The 21,660-nt window shown below is 39.3% G+C and overlaps 1 protein-coding gene across 1 annotated transcript in view; it reads left to right on the top strand.

Moving 5' to 3' along the window:
- Positions 1-21,660, top strand: part of PRTFDC1 (phosphoribosyl transferase domain containing 1) — a 90,105-nt gene that overhangs the window by 9,837 nt on the left and 58,608 nt on the right. Inside the window, exon 3 of the mRNA XM_002913156.4 lies at positions 1,280-1,463. Within this exon, the coding sequence (XP_002913202.2) occupies positions 1,280-1,463 (184 nt within the window). The remainder of the gene's footprint in view (positions 1-1,279; positions 1,464-21,660) is intronic.

Raw genomic sequence — 21,660 nt, 5'->3', positions numbered from 1 at the left:
GAAGATGGGAGCGTTCTCGGGCAAGAATGCCACAGACTTGTGCTATTTTTACCCATTGTTCAATGTTTTCATGAATAAATGATTCTCAGTTTGTTGTATGTCTCTGGTTAACTTCCAGAGTGCTGAAATGGTTGTTTTCAACAGTTTTATCTAACTTTATAGTTACTTTTTTGTGGAGATAATGTGTTGATCACCTCACTCTATTATGCTGAAAACAAATGTCCCTTTTGGCAGAATATCTGGCATGCTGATGTACATTTTCTTGATGATCATATTTTGAGAAACATCATCTGAAACCATGGTTGCCATTTAATATTATGTTTATACCATGCATGCATATACACACATATGTATAACTTATATATAAAATATGTTTTGTAATATATTAGATATGTAGATCATATATATAGATATATATAATATAATGCTTTAAATATAGATATATACACATATACATATATACATACATATATATTCATATATATATATATGTTCAGATCATTCATTTAACACATTTTAAATCTAATTCTATCTGAAGTGCCAGTAGGAATTTTTTTTAAATATGCACCTTAGCTCCTGCCTCCTTCAAGGTTTTAATGTTGTATGGAGACATGGGCAATGGACTTCTAGACATGAAACAATTAAAAAAAATACAGTGACAGTTCCAAATCAGGCTTGGGGTGCCAGCCCGAGACTGCCCCATTGCCTAGCTCCAGGAAGGCATCATTCACATGGTGCTCCGTGGAAACGATGCCTACTGGAATTATACCCTGGGCACCTTTCACCTAGGTAATGTGCCATCTTTGTCAAATAGAAGACAGAGGTGATTCTTTGGATAGTTTCTGTGGGCTTGACTTTTCTTCCAGTCTTTTCTAATGCTGTAAGGTGGGTGAGTCATTCTTCATGTCCTCTCTCTTTGCTATAGAGTGAGCATAACATCACCAGATACGTTCATAGCATTGTGAACAACCAGGCTCTGTGGTGATAAAATAATAACATTCATGATCTTTGACATATATCTTACACCTTACTCATGTTTGTGACACCAAGGAGCAAAAATGTGCTAGGGATGATGTGGTTATCAGCAATATGGTTTGAACACTCTCTCTTTGTCCAGCTTGAACAAAGCTCCTTTATCTGTAGGCTTCTGTCTCCCGAGCTCTCCTCCACAGTCCCCTGCATAATCTAATATGGGTAATGCATCTTGCATTTTTTTTTAAGGAAAAAATATACTCAGAAGTACTTAATGCTTTAATATATCTTTTAATCCCTCTTTCAGAACTGAACGGCTGGCCAAGGATATTATGAAAGACATAGGAAACTGTGACATTGTGATCCTGTGTGTGCTTAAAGGAGGTTACAAGTTCTGTGCGGATCTTGTAGAACACCTTAAGAACATTAGTCGCAATTCAGATAGATTTGTCTCTATGAAGGTTGATTTCATCAGACTAAAAAGTTACAGGGTAAGTTATCAATTCCATTTTCATTATATAATGTTTAGAATAAAGAATTTTCTAGAATAAAAGAATTGATAATCTGATGAAAATGAAGAATGTCATTTTTTAAATTTGCAAGATACTGCAACATGTAATTGAAATAATACTGTCTAGGGGGGAAAGCCCTCTTTCTGTTATCACATATATGGAAAGATGCTTCAGGAATGATTCATGCTTCTTTTATATTTATAAGGCTGAGTGGTTATTTCCTGGTGACTAGCCTCACAAATGAGTGTGTTAACAATGACTGTTAAGAAAGTCCAGTGAACACTGACGTGTTTCCGGTCTGGATGTCACCGTTGGCCCTAGAGACCTGTGTGAGGGTGTCCAGCCCAAAGACGACAGTCTTAGTACTGGGGTGGCTGCAATCATGACCTGGAAGTGGAGAAGGGAAGTCTGTAGGGACAGTGAGTTACCAAGTGCAATGAGCCAAGATCAGAGAGCCTCCAACAGAAGGCCCATCCACCAGTCTGTACTGGGGCTTTCTTGGCCTGCACTGGACAGAACTGAGGGAGAGTATCCTCCAAAGGCATCACCCCCTTGGTCTTCCCTCTTCTGTGTTGTTGTCTTCTGTGATGCTTTTTGACTCAATGTATAGTAAATCATTAAAACTAGCCTGCTATCGGGTGAGGAACTGTTGGAGTCAATGTCTTGGAAGTAGTTTCTGATTAAATTAGTTTGACACATTTTAATTCTCTCTTCCAGTTGGTTTTCTATTGCTGCGTGACAAAGTCACGACACACTTAGTGGCTTAAGCCAACACACATTTATCATCTCAGTTTCTCAAGATCAGCCATCCGGGCATGGGTTCTCTGCTCAAGAGTCTTCCCAGGCTGAAATCAAGCCATTAGCCAGGGGTGGGATCTCATCTGAGGTTTGCAGATGACTGACCTTTCCAAGATCACTTGCTGGCAAAAGATCACTCGTTGTTGGCAAAATTCAGTCTCTGCTTCCCTGCTGGAGACACGTTCAGCTCCTATAGGCTGCCCTCAGGTCTTTGCCCCATGGTCCCCTCCACTAGCCAGTTCCCAGCACAGCAGAATCTTTCCATTTAGTGAGGGCCTGACCCCTCTTGAAAAAGCTGACCTGGGGTGCCTGGGTGGCTCAAGTCGGTTGAGCATCCGACTCTTGATTTTGGCTCCGGTCATGATCCTAGGGTCGTGAGGTCCAGCCCCGCAACGGGCTCCATGCTCAGTGCAGGGTCTGCTTGGGATTCTCTCTCTCTCTCCCTAATCATGGGAGTGGATTCCCGTGTCTACTAGTCTCACCCACACTCACGTGGAGGAGACTAAACAGGGTGTGTACACCAGGGAACAGACGGGCACGTGCCTTAGGGTTCTGCCCACCACTCTCTGTGATTCAGTTGCTTCAGCTCTTGGGCAGCTGGCGAATTATTTATTTATCATTTCTTAAGACACTCTGTATTCTCCCGATGACTTCTAAGTTGTTTTTTACAGACGTCTTAACCTTGAATTGTTGGTTTCTTCTCTTGGAAATGTTTTCTTTAGGTTCCTTTCATCCTAGATTAAGTCGCTGTGCTTCCATGTAAGACTTTTTTTCTCATTTACTTGGCTCTGATGCTTATTGGATTTTTCCCTGGAAAACAGCTTTTTAAACTCTTTTTAAAAATTAAAGTCAGATGTGTTGAAGTATAATTTATATGCATGAGAAGTTATCTGTTTTAGTTTACAGTTTTGTAAGTTTTGACGATTGTATACAGTCATATAAATCACCTCAATCAAGATATAGAACATTCCTCACCATAAAAAATGCCCTTGTGTCCCTTTGTACTTTGCAGTCAACTCTTTCCTCAGCTCCTGGAAACCACTGATACATTTTTCTGTCCCTAGAATTTTGCTCTTTTCAGAATGTCATATAATGTGACCAAATACCATGTAGCCTTAGTACATCTATAAATCTTAGCATAATTCATTTGAGATTCATCCATGTTGTTATGAATACCAGAAGTTTATTTCTTCTTATTGTCAAATACAATTTCATTATATGGATATATCACAGTTTTAAAATCATTTATCAGAGGCACTTGGGTGGCACAGTCGGTTAAGTGTCCAGCTCTTGGTTTCGGCTCAGGTAGTGATCTCAGGCGGTGAGATCGAACCCCGTGATGGGCTCTACACTCAGCACGGAGTCTGCTTGTGATTCTCTCTCTCTCTCTCCCTCCACCCCTACCCCTGCGCACTCTCTCTCTCTAAAATAAATAAGTAAATCTTTAAGAAATTTAAAAAATAAAATAATTTATCAGCTGAAGAATATTTGGTTTGTTTCCTTCTTGGAGATGATTATGAACAAAGCTGCTATAAATATTCACATACAGGTTTTTGTGTGTACTTATATCTGCAGTTCTGTTGAGTAAATTTCTCTGGAGATTACTAGTCATATGGTGAGTGTAAGAAATTACCAAACTGTTTTTTAGAGGGATTGAATAATTGTGCATCCCCACCAGCAGATGAGAGTTCCAGTTCTTCCATATTACCCACAGCACTTGGTATTGCTAGTTTGCATTTTTTCTCCTTTTTACCTGTATTTTACCCATTCAAATAGGTGATAATATCTCATTGTGGTTTCAATTTGCATTTCCCTAAGGAATAATGATATCAAGCATACTTTCATTTGCTTATTTGCTGTTCATATAAGTTTTTTGTTGAAGTGTTTGTTCAGCATCTTGCTCATTTCAATAATTTGGGTTGTATAGTTTCTTATTATTGAGTTTGAGAGTTCTTTATATATTTTAGCCACAAATCCTTTATTAAATATATGCTTTGAGTATATCTTCAAGCTAATGGGTTGTTCTTTCATTTTCATGACAATGCTCTTTTTTTTTTCCAAAGAGCATAATTTAAACATTTTCATAAACAGGTTTTTTTTTTTTAATTTTATTTATTTATTTGACAGAGATAGAGACAGCCAGCGAGAGAGGGAACACAAGCGGGGGGAGTGGGAGAGGAAGAAGCAGGCTCATAGAGGAAGAGCCTGATGTGGGGCTCGATCCCATAACGCCGGGATCACGCCCAGCTGAAGGTAGACGTTCAACCGCTGTGCTACCCAGGTGCCCCTTTCATAAACAGTTTTAATTTAAATCTAGGTCTATGATCTATGTCGTGTTAATTTGTTAATATGGTACTTTTTTTTTTTTTTTTTTCAAGTGAAGGTCTGTTTGTTCCAGGATCATCCGATGAAAAGACTATATTTTCCCATTGTATTGTCTTTGGTTTTTCACTGAAAATCACTTGACTGTATAAGTATGGATCTATTTCTGGACACTCTGTCTAGTTCTATTCATCTATATGCTTATCCTTTTGTCAATACCCCACTGTTCTGATTACTGTATGTGTATAATCAGTCTGGAAATGAGGTAGCATATGTCTTCCAGCTTTGTTCTTTTTCATAAGTGTTTTAGCTATTCTAGTTTTTCGACTTTCCATGTAAATTTTAAAATCATGTCGTTGATTTGTACAAAATAACCTGTTAGAAATTTTATTGGGATTGTTTTGAATCTATAGATCCATTTGGGGAGAATTAACATCTTAAGACTCTTTACTCTCCCAACCCATGAAAAGGATATATTTCCCAATTTTTTAGGTCTTATTTAATATCTGTGTTTGTCTAGTTTTCAAGAGTCAGATCTTAGACATCTTTGGTTAGATTTACACCTAAATATTTAAAATGTTTTTGGTCTTATTGTATTTGGTAAGTTTTTCTTTGAAATTCAATTTCTTTTTGTTTATTGCTAACATATAGAAATACTACTGATTTTGTATATTAAATATTACGACTTTTCAAAACTGTCTTACTAGTTCTGACAGCTTTTTTGTAGGATTTCTTGTAATTTCTTCTGTCAACAGAGATGGTTTTACTTGTTCCTTTCTAATCTGTAGACTTTTTATTTCTTTTTCTTGCCTTACTGCACCGGCTAGGACTACCTGTACAATTCTGGATGGGAGTGGTGAAGGAAAACATCCTTGCCTTGTTCTCAGTCGGTATGATATTGACTATTGCATCCCCCAGTTTTTGATATTTTGTTTTCATTTTCATTCAGTTCAAACTATTTTCTAATTTCTTTTGTGACTTCTTCCTCTTTCACTCATGAATTATTTCTTGTTTAATTTCCAAATATTTGGGGATTTTCCAGAGATAGTTCTGTAGGATTTCTAGTTTAACTCTTTTGCAGTAACTATACTTTGTATGATTTCAATTCTTTTAAATTTGTTGAGGCTTATTTTGTGACCCAGAATATGGTCAATCTTGCTGAAACTAACAACATTGTAATCCAGGTCAGATTAAGCAATACTGCTATCTGTCTCTTGTCCATTTCTCTGAACATCTTCTCTTTATTTGATCAAGGTTTTAACCTAGAGGCACACATTCTAACACATATGCTAACTTATATTTATGTGATACTAATTCAAAGCAAACATTTGCATTTCTAAAATTCCAGTAGCATTATGAGCATATTTCAAATCAACATATTTTTCCTGCGGAGAAGGATGTGGGAGTTCCTGCCTAGGGTTCTGATGAAGAAGGAAGGCAATGGTAAACTTTACATCTTCACCACCTTCATCCATTCCCACACACTGCATATTTTTGCTTTCATCCCACACTTAAGTCCTGTAGGACGACTGCCGTGTGTCTTCTCTTTTCTTACTAACTGTCCTTCCTCATGTCTATCAACAAGGTGACACAGATGATCCCCTGAGAAACTACTCACGTACAATATAAAAGCCTACCTGCTCAGTCAGAACAAGCTTTTCCCCTAACTAAATATCCTCAGAAATGAAGGGAAAAACCATATTCATAGACTGAGGTGTGATGTGAACAGCTTTCAGCTCCTAGCACATAAGCTGTCTTCATCCAGTGATGAATTAATTGCTTCGTCAGGTTAGGCCTGAGCTGACCATCCCTTTACATACTCGAGCTCTTTCAACATTCCTGAGGGCAGACACATATTTTTAAAGAACCAAAAACTCATAAACACCACCAAATAAGGGGACCAGGACCAGCTCATTTTCCTCTGAGGGTGTTTGGTGTTCCCACATACCTCCAAACCTGTTCATAGAGAGCAGACATCTTGAAAACATCTTGGCAGCAACAGTGACCATGAAAGTGTTCTTTTGATTCCTTTGGAAATTTCTGGAAGGTGAGCACGGTGCTGTACATTGTGGGTGCTGGTCAAAAGCGTTGTATAGTTTCACTTCCTCCTAGCCTCTTGCTCTGTGATCCTTTTTAAATTTCTTCTTTGGGGAAGAAAAGTTGAAAGTCCAGTTGGCTCAGAAGCCATGTTTCTCCCTGTAGCAGCCATTGTGTTCGTAAGTCACTTGAGGGGCTCTTTTCCCAGGAGGTCCCTCATTGCCGGATGCCCTCTACTCTTTACTAAGGGACCTTCAGAGGGGTGGATGGCTTCAAACATCCAAGGTTCCAAGCAATTTNAGGGACCTTCAGAGGGGTGGATGGCTTCAAACATCCAAGGTTCCAAGCAATTTGACTTGTCTTTGTTGTATATGAAACATCCCATAAGACATGGAATGAATTTGCATGAACGATAACATTTTAGCCAAAGATTATTTAGAAATTAGCATTAGGCTAATTCTCTGAAAAGCAGGGCCAACATACTCCTGTTCTTTAATGAACAGAGGAACATTGGCAACCTTAATTCCTTGGCATTTCAAGTTTTCTTTCCTTCCTCCCTCCCTTTTTCCTTCTGTCCTTCCTTGTCTTTCCACCAATGTTCATTTAGTACTTGCTATATGAATTCATTGTCTCATTTAATTCTGACTACAACCCTGTGGGATATCTCTCATCTCTTCTTTTAATGATGAAGAAAAGGAGGCTCAAACAGGTTCATTAACTCACCTAATGGCACACAGCCAATAAATAGAAGAGATGGTTTCAGAGCCCAGGCCCAGCTGTCTCTCAAGTCTGTGCTCTTTGCAACATACCCACATTTCCCACAAAATTTTCTAAGGTTTTCCATAAAACTTCATTGTTTCATGAGATATGAATTTGTTTGCCAACATTTATGAAGGAGTTAGTGATATTTTTCTCCCAAAATATATGTTCGATACATATAAGTATATATATACAATTATGATCATTATGCAATAATGTGCCTTTAAGAAGTAGTGGCTTTGGGGCACTTGGGTACCTGGGTGGCTCAGTCGGTTAAGCATCTGACTCTTGATTTCAGCTCAGGTCATGATCTTAGGTCATGTTGGGCTTAGAGCTGAGCATGGAGCCTGCTTAAGATTCTCTCTCTCCCTCTCTCTGCCCCTCCATCCCGCTGCTCTCCTGCTCTGTCTGTCTAAAAAAAAAATTAAAAAGAAAAGAAAAGAAAGAAATGGTGGCTTTACTTGAGGAAATCTGGAAGTTGCATCAGAGAGAGAACTTACTACGTATATGGCATCCCATATGCACACAAGTGGCTATAGTTTGTAGCTTTTCTAATAAGATCAACAAAATTTGTGAAAGTATTCAATTTAACAAAAAATCAAATATCAATTATTTCTCATTGGAATTTATTCACCTGTGAGGCCTAATTTTTCAGCAGATCTAATCCAAGGAAACACTACATTACATCTGTTTGTATTATACCAGTATGTGACACATTTTTAAAAAGTCTTCTTTTTCTCAAAGTAATACATTCAAGTAGGTTAACAGACCAAACAGAGAGTTTGCTTGTGGCAGTTTTATGGAACAGACAACTTGGAAATCCTCTTGCTACCAACACTTAAAAATGCTAGGTGAAATGTAATAATAATTGTTTAAAAACCTTTTCAATGCTTCCTGGAGCTCACAAGAAGGTCCAGGGTATCCACGAAACAGAAATGAAAAGTCTGAGAATCAGATCAGAGATGAACTGGGGGCTGGGGTTGTGGAGGGGTTTGTGGAAGAGGAGCTGTCGCCTCAGCATTGGATTTTCACACACTCACAGAGCCGGATGATAAAGCCTTGGGCCAACATAAAATGGGAAGTTGAATGAGACCCTCCAGCAAGACAGCGCCCTCAAAGATGCATGCCCTTGGTGAAAAAATCCACCCTTTAGTAATGGGAGACCTTAAGAAATGGGAGACCCTGAGACACTACCTTGTCTTTTTTGGCCTGGGCTGGAAAGGGAAAGTAAAATATCCTGTGGGAATTTTTAAATTCAAGTCTGTACCACATGTGAGCTAAAGGTTTTAATTTACTTTACCTGCATCGTCTGGGAAAGTCCAACCAGAGAATTTAATATTAAAATTGGGCTCAGACCACAATATCCCGAAGGTGCCTGGTAGAAGGCAGCTGAAAACCACTCTGGAGTTCCTCCACGTAGGCTGGATTCTTTCAGATAAGCTGTACTTAAGCTGAGTGCACAAACCCAAAGCACAAAGGATACATGGAAACAATCCACCATGGGCAAGATCAGCTGGCAAAAATAAATAGCAGAGATAGGGACACAAACGATCTGAAAGAGAATAGAAAGTAATTATATTTAATATAACTAAAGACATAAATGAAAGGATTTAAAGAAAAGGTAAGACAGAACGAAAANCCTTTAGTAATGGGAGACCTTAAGAAATGGGAGACCCTGAGACACTGCCCTTGTCTTTTTTGGCCTGGGCTGGAAAGGGAAAGTAAAATATCCTGTGGGAATTTTTAAATTCAAGTCTGTACCACATGTGAGCTAAAGGTTTTAATTTACTTTACCTGCATCGTCTGGGAAAGTCCAACCAGAGAATTTAATATTAAAATTGGGCTCAGACCACAATATCCGCAAGGTGCCTGGTAGAAGGCAGCTGAAAACCTCTCTGGAGTTCCTCCACGTAGGCTGGATTCTTTCAGATAAGCTGTACTTAAGCTGAGTGCACAAACCCAAAGCACAAAGGATACATGGAAACAATCCACCATGGGCAAGATCAGCTGGCAAAAATAAATAGCAGAGATAGGGACACAAACGATCTGAAAGAGAATAGAAAGTAATTATATTTAATATAACTAAAGACATAAATGAAAGGATTTAAAGAAAAGGTAAGACAGAACGAAAAAAAATAAATGAAAACTTTTAGAAGTGAAGTAATAGAATGTCTAGCAGCAAAAAATAACGTAACTGAATGGATAAGATAATAAGTCAAATGACAGGATAATGTTGATATGGATGTGAATTCTGAACTGGAAAATAGTTCTGAAAAAAAGTAGCCAGAAGATAGTGGGGATAGAGGTGGAATCTAAGATGGAGAAGTTAGGGGACGTAAAAGAGTGAATGAAAAAGACCCAAAATATGTCACGTAGGAATTCCAGAAGGAAAGACTCCTCCTTAGAGAGTCTTGAGTAGAGGGAGTTTTTGATAAGATAATGCCTACTCATATTCTAGAGCTGATGGAGGAACATGACTGTTCCAACGTAGGAAGCACAGTGAGACCACACCTAGCATGTCATCGTGAAACTGAAAAACAAAACACCAGAGTCAAAGAATAGATTGTGAAAGGAACAAAGAGAAACTGTCTCTAAAGGAATCATCACTATAGAATCAACAGACTTCTCAAGGGCCACAACAGAAATCAGAAAACATGGAGTACTATCATCAACGTTCTGAGAGAAGATAATTGTCCACCGTGATTTTCGTTCCCTGTTAATCTCTGACTCAAGTGTCAGTGCCAGCTGGGGACATAAGCAATCACGTGCTGAAAGTTTCACGGTAACAAATGCTGGCCGAAAGCACTTCTTAAAGGGTGTATTTTAGTGAGAAGGAAATTGAACACAAACGAATAAATGTGATGTGAAGAAACTGGCAAGCATGTAGGTAAATCAAAAGTTTTGATTGGGACATCTGGGTGGCTCAGTTGGTGAAGCACCTGTCTTCAGCTCAGTTCATGATCCCAGGGTCCTGGGATCGAGTACCACATAGGGCTCCCCGCTCAGGGGGGAGCCTACTTCTCCCTCTTCCCCTACCCCCTGCCTGTGGTCTCTCTCTCTCTCATGGTCTCTCTTTCTCAAATAATAAAGAATCTTAAAAAAAAAAAAAAAGGAACATTGGTTCTTAAAAAAAGAAAAGTTTTGATTGGTTAACATAATAATTGACAAAATAAAAATACTGATGATGACACCTGATTGTGGTAAAACAAACAGGATGGAACTAAAATGCCAGTCCACATTCAGTTGTAAATGACCAGAGTGAAAGCATTTTAATTTTGTGCATTGTTTAGGGGAAGCCTAGAGGTGTCGATGACTTATAAACTTTAAGTCAGATATTCTTTTAAGGGAAGAAAGAATAGGAATATTATGTATATCATGGGTAACTTCGCAGGAAGTGGAGAGGATGGAAAGGAATTAAGAAAACTCAAAACTTGACTGATGTGATAGTAGAGAGAAAATATTAGGTAACATTATACCCATTTCTCAGAGGAGGAAACTGAGACCTGAGATGTTAAGTAACATGTCCAAGGTCAAACAGCTTGTAAGTGGAGGGTCTACTCTTCAACCTCAAGTTCAACTCCAAAGCCCAAGATTGTGACCACTGAGACATACTGTCTCTCTAGGGGTGTGTTGATGTGTTAAGATGTAGTAGGCTAAAAATTTCACCAAAAGGAATCAACTTTAAGAGCACATAGGTGGCTCAGTATGTTAAGCGTCCCACTCTTGATTTCGGCTCAGGTCATGATCTCAGGGTCCCAGGATTGAGCCCTGCGTTGGGCTATGTGCTCAGCGTGGAGTCCGCTTGTCCCTCTCTCTCTGCTGCTCCCCCTGCTTGTGCTCTCTCTCTCTCTAAAATAAATAAATAAAATCTTTTTTTAAAAAAAAGGATGAACTTTATTTTTTCCTGAGGTTTATTTTAACACCTACCTAACTAGGTTAAGCCAGCTCCAGTAATTGCTGGGGAAAATGGCAATGTCTATAAATAGACCATTAACTGCATAGTTTTTGAAAAGTTTTGTACATGATATTAATAAACTATGAAGAAGTACGCTCCAAGAAAATGAATAATCAATGTTGATTCTTGGTTTTCCTCTAAATTATGGGAAACCATGCTTTTCTTTTCATCTTTCCCCTTTATATCATGGAGACTTTCCAAAAGATTGGAACATTCGCTATACCCGCTTGCTCTCTGGATTCACTTAAAGCTGATGCTCTTGGGATGCTGAATCCGGCAGAATTGTGGAAGAGCCTTGAGCACAAGCTCCAGACGAACTCCTGAGGGTGTAAGGACTTGAGTCAAGGAGGAACAGGCGTCCTTCGGCCACCTCTTGAGCTACCCAATTTAGTGTGTGGGGAAAGTTCTATCAGGTTGGAGTGGGAGAACTTTTGGAATATCTATTCTAAGGGGCTTGGAAGTAGAGAAACATAGGAGGATTTGAGAAGAGTTGGAAGAGAGTATTGGTGGGTGCAAACAAATGACTTTTCATCGAGCTTTTTTGTATGTGGGTGTATTATTTGCCCAGCATTTTTTCCTTATTGCTTCCAAAGTTGCCCTGATTTAAAGGTTCGTTAATTTGCATACAACCCAACCTGAGGCTAAAATGTAATACTTTTTGTTTTCCATCAGTTTGGATAGCTAACCTGTGAGCAAAGTCTTCATCAAACTTCCGAGGTTTAAAAACTGACAAGAACTTTGTATTAGGCAGTGTGGAGTTTTCCAAGGTCCTTCCCCTATGCTGTTTGAACGCACACTGCCCCGCATTAATTAATAATTCCTGTGTGTTGACAGCACCCCCAGAAAGCTTTTTGGAGATAAAATACAATCCCGAGATTTGCCATGCGGGGCATGTGGGCCCCTGGGGACGCTGGCATCTTCATTAAAGAGGCTCGTTAGAGCTAAGGGTTGACCACAAACCTATTCCCATGAGAGGAGAGAAAAACTAAAATACGGCTCTTCTCTCACATTCCCAGAGTTCAGAACAAAGGGTTTAAGTCAGTCCTTGATTAGCCGTGCTGGTGAGGAAGGGGAATGGCATAGAGAAACCAGATCCAGCATCCTTAGTGTTAATGAGAAATTTTCACTTTTCCCTACAACCAGCTTTTTACTGAACTTTTCCTACATAGTAAGGTAGCTTTGAATTGAATGTGCCTTTTCTTTTTGAGACAGAAACTCCAGCTTTAGCAGAGTCCCATCTTGGGTTTGGGTTGAAGAAACGAATTCCAGTTCAATTCTTTGGTGATGGACAGGTAGAGAAGAGAGGTCCCCAGTTGTCTGGGGGTGCTGGATGGGTCCAAGGCTGGTGTATATGTGTGTGTAGAGTGTATATGAATATATGTAATTTATGTATATCTATATCTATATATCTTTTTAAGCAAGGAACGAAGGAAAACTAAGGGAATAGGGAGTCAAGGAAAATAAAGAAATAGAGAAGGAGAGGTGAGAGACGAAAGAAATTCCAATATTTACTGTATTTCATTAAACCTAAGACATCATAGACTGTAAAGTACACACTAGTTCATATACCACTAAGAAGAAAAATGAGGGGCGCCTGGGTGGCACAGCGGTTAAGCGTCTGCCTTCGGCTCAGGGCGTGATCCCGGCGTTGTGGGATCGAGCCCCACATCAGGCTCCTCTGCTGTGAGCCTGCTTCTCCCTCTCCCACTCCCCCTGCTTGTGTTCCCTCTGTCACTGGCTGTCTCTATCTCTGTCAAATAAATAAATAAAATCTTTTAAANTAAAGTACACACTAGTTCATATACCCCTAAGAAAGGAAAAATGCTATAAATTAAGCCATGACATGACATGGATCGTATGATACATCCTGATTTTGGATATATTAAAATGTGAAAAAAAAGGTACCACTTGGAACTGATGAATTGATAGCCCCTCTTTTTCTTGCAATACCATTTGCAAGTGTTTGAATAGCTGAAATGTAGCAGAAAACCTTGTCTTTACCCTTTAGTTATTCTTTTATCTTAGGTCCTGTGATATTATTCCAATACCGTTTTGAAATGGCGAGATACTTCTCTGAAGCTGCAGATTTTTTCCACCTTAGTAGCTGAAATATTTTTAATATCCTCAGATCATTTTTGCAGACTTCAAAGGGCAAATTATTTACTAAAGAATACACCAGGAAGAGGCTTGGGTGGTTTGAATCCATCCACCGAAATCCTTAAAATTAATCAAAAGCATTTATGAAAACCAGAGCGTAATTTCTGTGTGACCTCTGGATAGAGATGGTGGAACATCTGTCATGTTTGTATGTTTACTGAAACAGAGTGTTGGCATTACCTGTTTTGTCTTTGACCTTTGGTTCTTAAGATATATTTACTACTGGCTTTCAACGTGCATGGGATGAAGAAACTCAGCATGAAGCAAATATCTAGTGTGACCTTAAGAGAGATAATTTAGCATTGCTCTAGGCGAGTTTACTTTGAGATTTCCAGTTCTGTCAAGTAAAGGATATTGAAGAAATGAAACAAAAGCCGCATTGTATAATAAGGTTAATGGTAGGTTTCCAGCAATATTTTTAGTTGTCATTTCCTTACGGTCGCTATTTTGTAAATAACTCTGCGTTTTATTGGTATACGTTCTTTGTGTTCCAATTTCGTTTTCTGTAGAGATGCTTATTAGGATTTGCCTTATGAAAAGCAAACACTGGGAGGGCAAATAAGAGAATAATGCAGAAGTAATTATTAAATTATAGAAGCAACTCTGAGACAGAGCTGTGCTTAACTTGGTAACTAACACAGGCTGGGGTTGAATCCAGGATAAGAAACAAGACCCAGCGCGGTGGGGTGTGCAGTGGAATGGACTCTGCTACCAGTGCACGTTGAAGTCAAGTGCAGCAAGTGTAACAGGTAGTAGAAAAATGGGATGTAAAGACCACAGCCTGCAGAGCTCTGCCCACTCGGCTGATAGTGTCAGCTAGCTTGTATTTTACCACTGCTTCTACAATTAATAAAACCTAATATTCACTGAGCACTTATCTACCATGACCAACTCTTGTTCCAAGTACTGTATATGTACTAACTATTAGACCCTCACAAGACCCGTATGAAGTTGGCTGTACTAACATCCCCTTTGCACAGGTTAGGACATGGAGGCCAGAGAGCTCAGTTGGACCCCCAAGGTCTGTCCCGCTCCTGAATTAGGACTGTGAAGCACAACACCGTGGCTGCCTCTTGGAGCTGTGGGTGAGGAAAAACACCCCAATACCTAGGATGCAGATAGGCAGAAGGGAGCTCCCCAGTTCTTTCGGAGTACTGCATGAGTTTCCAGGAAGGGGCTTGGGCACAGAAAACAGGACAAGGCATAAATCCAGAATGCACAGTGGTTACTGGATCTTGAGAACAAAGCAGAAGGGCAAAGCCAGCAGGAGAGGACTGAGTCATAAGGCATTAGGCTCCGGTTGCCTGCCCAGCAGTTCCAGAGTTCCAATCCCATCTAAGGTTGGGTTTGTTCCTAGAGATTCACTGAGGTTGAGTCAGTAGGTGAAGTGGGCGTGGGGTCAAGTGACTTAGCTATTAGGAGTGAAGGCTGAAGAATCTGGGAACTAGGCAAGGCCTGGCCCAGCAAATGGTGTGTGATGTAGGAGTACGGACTGCATCAGATGCCTCAGGATTCCCATTGCATCATATGTCTCTGCTTTTGTCCCATTTATCCTTCCCGTGCGTTCTGGACCCATGGCACTTAATCATGCTATATAAGCATGCTGTTAATCATTTTAATTTTTTTGTACCTGACCTTTTCCAAGAAAGATGCAATGTGGTATTTTGTTAATTGTATCCAGAGAATGTCTAATTTTCAGCACGAAAAAATAAGTGCAGGTAGCAAAAATGCTTGCCCTGACTTTATTAAGTTGGACTACTTTTATCAACATTTTGGAACGGATGTAGAATATAAAACCTAGCATCAAGGCCATAAAAGTGTTTATGAAATTACATATTCTGTGTGTATCGTATAAAACACATGGACTTTATATGCTAGGTAAGATACCAAGAAATAATTTGGATTTGGAGGGGGAAAAATAGGTGTAAAAAAATGATGACCTGGGGAAATACTTAAGAGAAAATAATCTCTTTAAATACCTTTTATGATGGTCTTTGTGCTATAATACAGTTCAAATTTAATGTTTTTATTCTCATTTTAGATTATAGTGTGGGTTACTTCATGGCATGAGTTTGCCATTACTCTATGCAATATTATTGTTAACAATTTAGATAATTTCAACATATATGGAAATGCTTGAGATTTACAGCTCTCGAGGACAGGAATTATTTAACTTTCTTTTTATTAATTTGGCATTCATTTGGAAGATAGTTTTGAAAATATTTTTTGTGTGTGCCTAGCGTTTTTTTTTCTCCTCGAGAACAGAAATGGAATCCAAACAGACATTGACAAATTAGAGAATAATGCACAAAAACAGGATGACTCTCAGTGAGTAAAAGGGCACGACAATACGTCAAGGGCCCCGAAGCTCACGCCACAGATAGAAATGACTAGGCAGAAATGCCTCAGGAAGAGACTCAGCACTCCTGGTAGACCAGTAGTTGGTGATGAGTCAGCACCGCCTTTACTAAAAATGCTAATCAAATACAGTAGTGGGAAGCATTGGGAGTCATGTGACCCCTAAAATCCCGGAATTACTCCTTCCTCTCTCACAAGCTCTTGCCGAAGTACTGGCAGGGGCTTTGGTGCCCTAGTAACCTCTTGTCTGTTTTGTTGTAGAGCCCTTCTAATCAGCAAAGGCAGATGGAAAGGACGCTCAGAAGCTGCCCCAACTAGAATTCTAGTAATTCTAGTAATTCTGGTACGCTTTTGAAGTTCCTCTTGGCCTGTGTTTAAGAGATCTAAGAAGTGAAAATGTACAATGTTATCCTTCCTCCCCCTGTTAAGAAAATGTCTTAAGATGAAAATAGGGTTTTCCCTTATTCCATTGATTTCTGAGCCCAGGTCACAGGAAGATATTAATTATGTCCCTACTCCGTTCTTTAAATCACTTTTCACTGATCTTGAATTATAGCCAGGGAAATACTTAACTGTGAAAGAAACATATCCTGGTTTTATTTCATTATTTAAAGGAAAATCCACTCCCTTTTAATGCAGATCAGTTGGGACCAGCAAAAAAGGGTAACTTCCCATTTCTATGTTCTCAGGTAGTGTTCTTGTAAGAATTAGAATTAATAGTAATTTTAGGTGATTAATGAGTATAATTTAACTTGAAAACCATCATGTAATCTAGTTCATTTCTTTTATTGGATAAGTTTAAACGTATTTCACATTTAAGCATATTTCGTGCAGACTTTTCCAAGGATGGTTTTTCTGTCAGCAGCCTTGTTAGGCTTCTGTCTACATATAGAACACATATAGTAGAATAAATTATCCCTAATATTATCTGTACGAATTCTTAGATTAATATCTCTTTCTACTATAATAGCATTATGCATGGGTTTTTTAAAAGTTGAGTTAGATTTATCCAAACTAATAATAGTGATGTTGATTAATGGACTGCTATGACCCTATGTGAAAGTGCTGTTTTAAGTGCTTCACAACTATTAACGCATTAATGCCAACCATGACTGGATGAGTTAGGTAACAGATATTATCCCCATGTTACATATAAGGAAAGTGAGTGACAGCAAGTTTAAAAAACCATCTCAAGATCATGGAGCTGGTTGAGAATGGGGCTGAAATGCAAAACCAGGCAGCCTGACTCAACAGCATGAAGGCCTGACATCTTCGTGCTGCCTTCCAGAAGAACCTCAGGACTGCAGTTCACTTTGGCAAAGAACTCATTTCTTGGGGCTTTCTTTTCTTCTTTTGTGACATGATAAGGTCAGCTTTCAAGATTGGTAGGGTCATCTGAATTAATATCATCTTTAAAATCTTTGAATATCTGTATAAAAATGACAGATTGACCCCACACATTTGATTTGCATTTTCCACTAAAATGACATTAATTTATTAATTATATGTGATACTGATTATATGCAATATAATATATGCATACATATATGTGTATATATGAAACCTCAACTGGCTAATTGAACAGGAGAGGCATATAATAATGCCAGAGATAATGGACATAATGTCATGGAGGTGCATGAGACCCAAGTGCCCGCACAGGAGGACACCAAAGAGCAAGTCAAGCAGGGCCTTGAGAGACTGAGTCAGGTAAAGCAGTTAGTGAGCTGATGTCTGCACAGACCATTTGCCCTTCCTGGTCCCCTGACCTCACCTTCCTTGTTTGAAATCAGATGACTGCTCTCCTCACCTCCCAACCCACTGTTTCCTTAGCTTCCTTTTCCACTGTTGCAGGAAAGTAAAGTTTAATTTTGCAAGAAAAATTGAACCAAAGAGGTGCTAAAATTGTGGACATTGAGTAAAACAGAGGCCTGGGGGGGATTAAGCTACAATTTCTATATGAGATTCTGGGAACGTCAGCCCTCTTCCTCAGCAGACAAGAACATTACCACTCCGCACCCCACCAATGAGGCACTGAGGTTTGAGAGTGAGTACTCTTTTTTGAAGAAATTGAGTGGCCCTAAAGAAAAGACCTCCACGTATTGCATTTGGGAGTCTCCCGTGGAAAAGGACCGCTATCCCCAAAGGAATCCTCTAGTAAATCCATCTGTCATTACTCTCTGCTCCTTGATAGACACATAACGCTTTCCAAACAGTTTGTTTGGTGTCTCTCTTTTAAATAGGAAAAGACAAACAAGAGGAACTATCTCTAACTTGGATGAGAAAGACCACACAAAAATACAACGGAATAAAAGGGAACATCGAGAAAGTAAGAGATAAAGCAAGGAACAGAAGAAAACTTCAAAATATTATGTTTAACATTCCCTTGGAGACAAAATAAGATATAGTATCTCTAAAACAAGAGCAAGACCCTGTAACAGAATAAGAGAAGATGAAAAAGAGAGAAGAAAAATTTCTTAGAAGTTACAAACATTTGCAGTTCAGCAGACACTCTTGCTTGCTTATCCAAAAGATGTCCTTACTCCTGACTGCAACTTTTCTGTCTTCCATGACAGAGCCTGCTCATGCCAACTTGCTTTCTCAGCCTCTCTTTCATTTAAGAAGTGGGCATCTGACACAGTAAATGGAAGCCTGCTGCAGGTCTTCCCAGAGGGAATGGTTTGTTTCCCTAATGAGGAAATCTCTCTCTTTTCTTAGTAAGATTTATTTTTTCGTAAAGATTGTGGCAGTTTTTTGGGCCTACCAGAAGACAAGTGTTAGGACTCAGCTAATTACTGAGGATGGCAGAGAGGAAGGAGAGAGAGAGCCTCGGTCTACAATGGCCCTACAGAGTCCAGGAACTAACTCTGAGCTATAGGGCAATAAGAAGACATGACTATATGGCAAGTGGGCCATAAGGGAAAGTCTAAATGTAGGTGGGGGAGACAATCTAGTCAGGAAATAAGAAGATGACGTTACTGGGGGTTCTTTGAGCACAAACTTGCCATTGCATGGTCATTCAACGAATAGTTATACTCGGTGGGTCAGGCCCTGTTCTAGGTACTAGAGATCCAGGAGTGAACAAAACAAATTCCTTGCCATCCTGGAGCTTACATTCTAGGTAAAATAGGCAGGAAATAAAAAGTGAGAAAAAAACCAAGAAAATATGAAATGTGTGAAATAGCAAAAAGCGCTGTAGAGAAAAATAAAGCTGGGTCAAAGACATGGGGTGGGTCAAAGGGGGTGTAGGATGAGTGGTCAGAGAAGGTGGTCTGTAACAAGGGGGTCATTTGAAACAGAGACTTGGAGGAAACAAAGGTGTAAATCACGTGGATGGGGAAGTGAATTCCAGCAGAGGAAGCAGCAAGTGCAGCAGCCCTTAGGTGATACTGGCTTTGTTTGGCACAGTTGAAGAAAAGCCAGGGAGGCCCAAGAAGAATAAGTGAGGGGAGATTAATAAGAGATGAATTCAGAAGCAATGAGAGGTAAAATCATGTAGAATCTGGAGGCTATTGTAGGAACTTCTCCTTTGGCTCTTCAAAAATGGAAAGACTTTGTTGAGTTTTGAGGAGAGTGAAACGATCTTCCTTCTGTTTTAAAGAAGTCTGTTGTGTTGAGAATAGAATGAAGGGGTTAAAGGTTGAAGCAGAGAGATGTTTGGAAGGCCCCTGCAGTAATCGCAGTGAGAAATAATAATAGCTTGACCCAGAATGGTTACAGAGGAAGTGGTGAGAAGTATTTAGATTCTGTACATATTATAGAGTTAAGCCAAAACCGTCAATCAGATTTGCTGATGGATTTGACATTGCTTTTCAAGAATGACTCCAAGGTTTGGGGCCTGAGCAACAGATGAACTGAGTTGTCATTTACTAAAATGAGGAAGAATGTAAAAAGAGGAAATTTGGAAGGGGAAGCCAGGACTTTGGTTTTGAACTTTTTTTCCCTTTGAACATCCGAGATGAGCCGGCCATGGGATATACCAGTCTGGAGTTTAGAGAAGAGGCTGAGGGTAAAGACATTAATTCGAGAGTAGTCAATGTGTAGAAGGGATTTAAAGCTATTATGAAGGATGAGGTCACCCAAAGAGTCAGGATAGATGGGGAAGAGATCCAAGGACTGAACCCTGGGGCATACCAATATTTAGAAATGAGGAGGACAAGAAGAAACTAGCAAAGGAGTCCGAGGAAGAGCAGCCAAGGAATCAAGTTCTCCTGGAATCCAAGTGAAGGGGAAGCTGATCGATCACCAAAGGCAGTTGATACATCAAGTAAGAAGACTGAAAACTGGCCACCAACTTTAGGAAGATGGAGCTCATTAGTGACTTGACAAGGTGTCTTCAGGAACAAAGAGAGAAGGATAGGTTTAGCAAATGATAATGTTGGCAATAGCAGCTCGACTAGACAACCCATGGGAAGTGGAGTGGGACACTGAAAATGACTCCTCGTCTAAGAGGTGTGTGGAATTCGGACTTCCCCTGTAGGGGTATGGTAGCCAAACATGGGAAAGGATCTTTAAAAGGAAAACAAGAGGCTCTGATTTTACCGTCTAAGTTATGCTCTTTGCAACTCTTATTTATTTCAAATCATCGTAAAGGAAGCTCGATGACCCATTTCCCTGTCTACATGTCAGAGGTCTTTGAAAAGGCAAGCATGATAAAAAGGAATATGGAAGTTATAAGCACAGACTTTCAAATAAAGATGTATCTGGTACAAATTCCAATATCATATACTAATTTTTGATACCAAGTTACTGAACCTTTCTAAATCTTAGTGTTCTCTCCTGTAAAGTAAAGCTAATTATGCCTATCTCATGAGAGGATTTTATGAGCAATCAATCAGATAACATATGGAAGACTCAATACAGAATCATGCAAACAGATAATCAATAAATAACAAGTTTGGTGACGATCTTGATGATGATGATGATGATTTGTGTTACATCCTAGTTAGGCCTGAGACCAGACGCCACTTGCTTTGATGTGGAAAAGATGAAACGCTTGTTGATATGAACCTAGCGGGAAAAGGGGTTGGCTATGCCTGTAGTTTTAACAAAATTCTTTGAAAGGCATTTATTATGGCCTAGACCTTGTAAGAAGCAGAGCAGGGCTCAAGGCCATATTTTCCTGATGGATTCCAAAACAAATTCCACTGACTTCTCTTAAACTCTACTCTTTAAACTAGATCATAGCATGTGTAAGGTTAAGACAATACCACACCCTTGGGATGTTGAGGGCAGGAAAGAGAACACCTTGCTGTCTAAGAATGTTGCCAGGCCAAGAAGTGCGTCTTTGTGAGGCTCTAAGCGGCCCTAAGCTCACCTTAATCCTATGTTTTTCTTCTCCCTCATGTATTTTTACTTCAGAACAGTATGTACACATGGGTGTTGGTTTTATTCTCACTGGTTCACAAAATAGAAAGCAGATAGCAAATGCCTAAGAAATAATTTTGTGAAAGCACATGATGACTTTCTTTTTATTTTTGTAGTAATCCAAACCAAACTGGAATATTTCTAGTAGAAATAGTCACATTCCTCGCACTTGAATAAAATATTTGGAAATTTAGCAAACGGGTTGTATGTCCTAAAACAATGTTTACTTGTAGCTATTATTAACTTCATTTTCTTATTTAAATATGTAATTTTGAGTCCCGGTTCTATGATTTATTTTTTCTAGCTGACTTGACTATGAAACTTTATGGCATTGAGGCACTTTAGCCAAGAGATTCATAGGGCAGTGTTAGTTTTGGATTTCAGTTTTATATTACAGTTCATGGGCATTCAACATTAAAAAAAAAA

Source organism: Ailuropoda melanoleuca, chromosome 15 (assembly GCF_002007445.2).
Source record: "Ailuropoda melanoleuca isolate Jingjing chromosome 15, ASM200744v2, whole genome shotgun sequence".
Classification (NCBI taxonomy): domain Eukaryota; kingdom Metazoa; phylum Chordata; class Mammalia; order Carnivora; family Ursidae; genus Ailuropoda; species Ailuropoda melanoleuca.
Note: the sequence above shows the minus strand (reverse complement) of the source record. Positions and strands in the feature narration are given on the sequence as shown.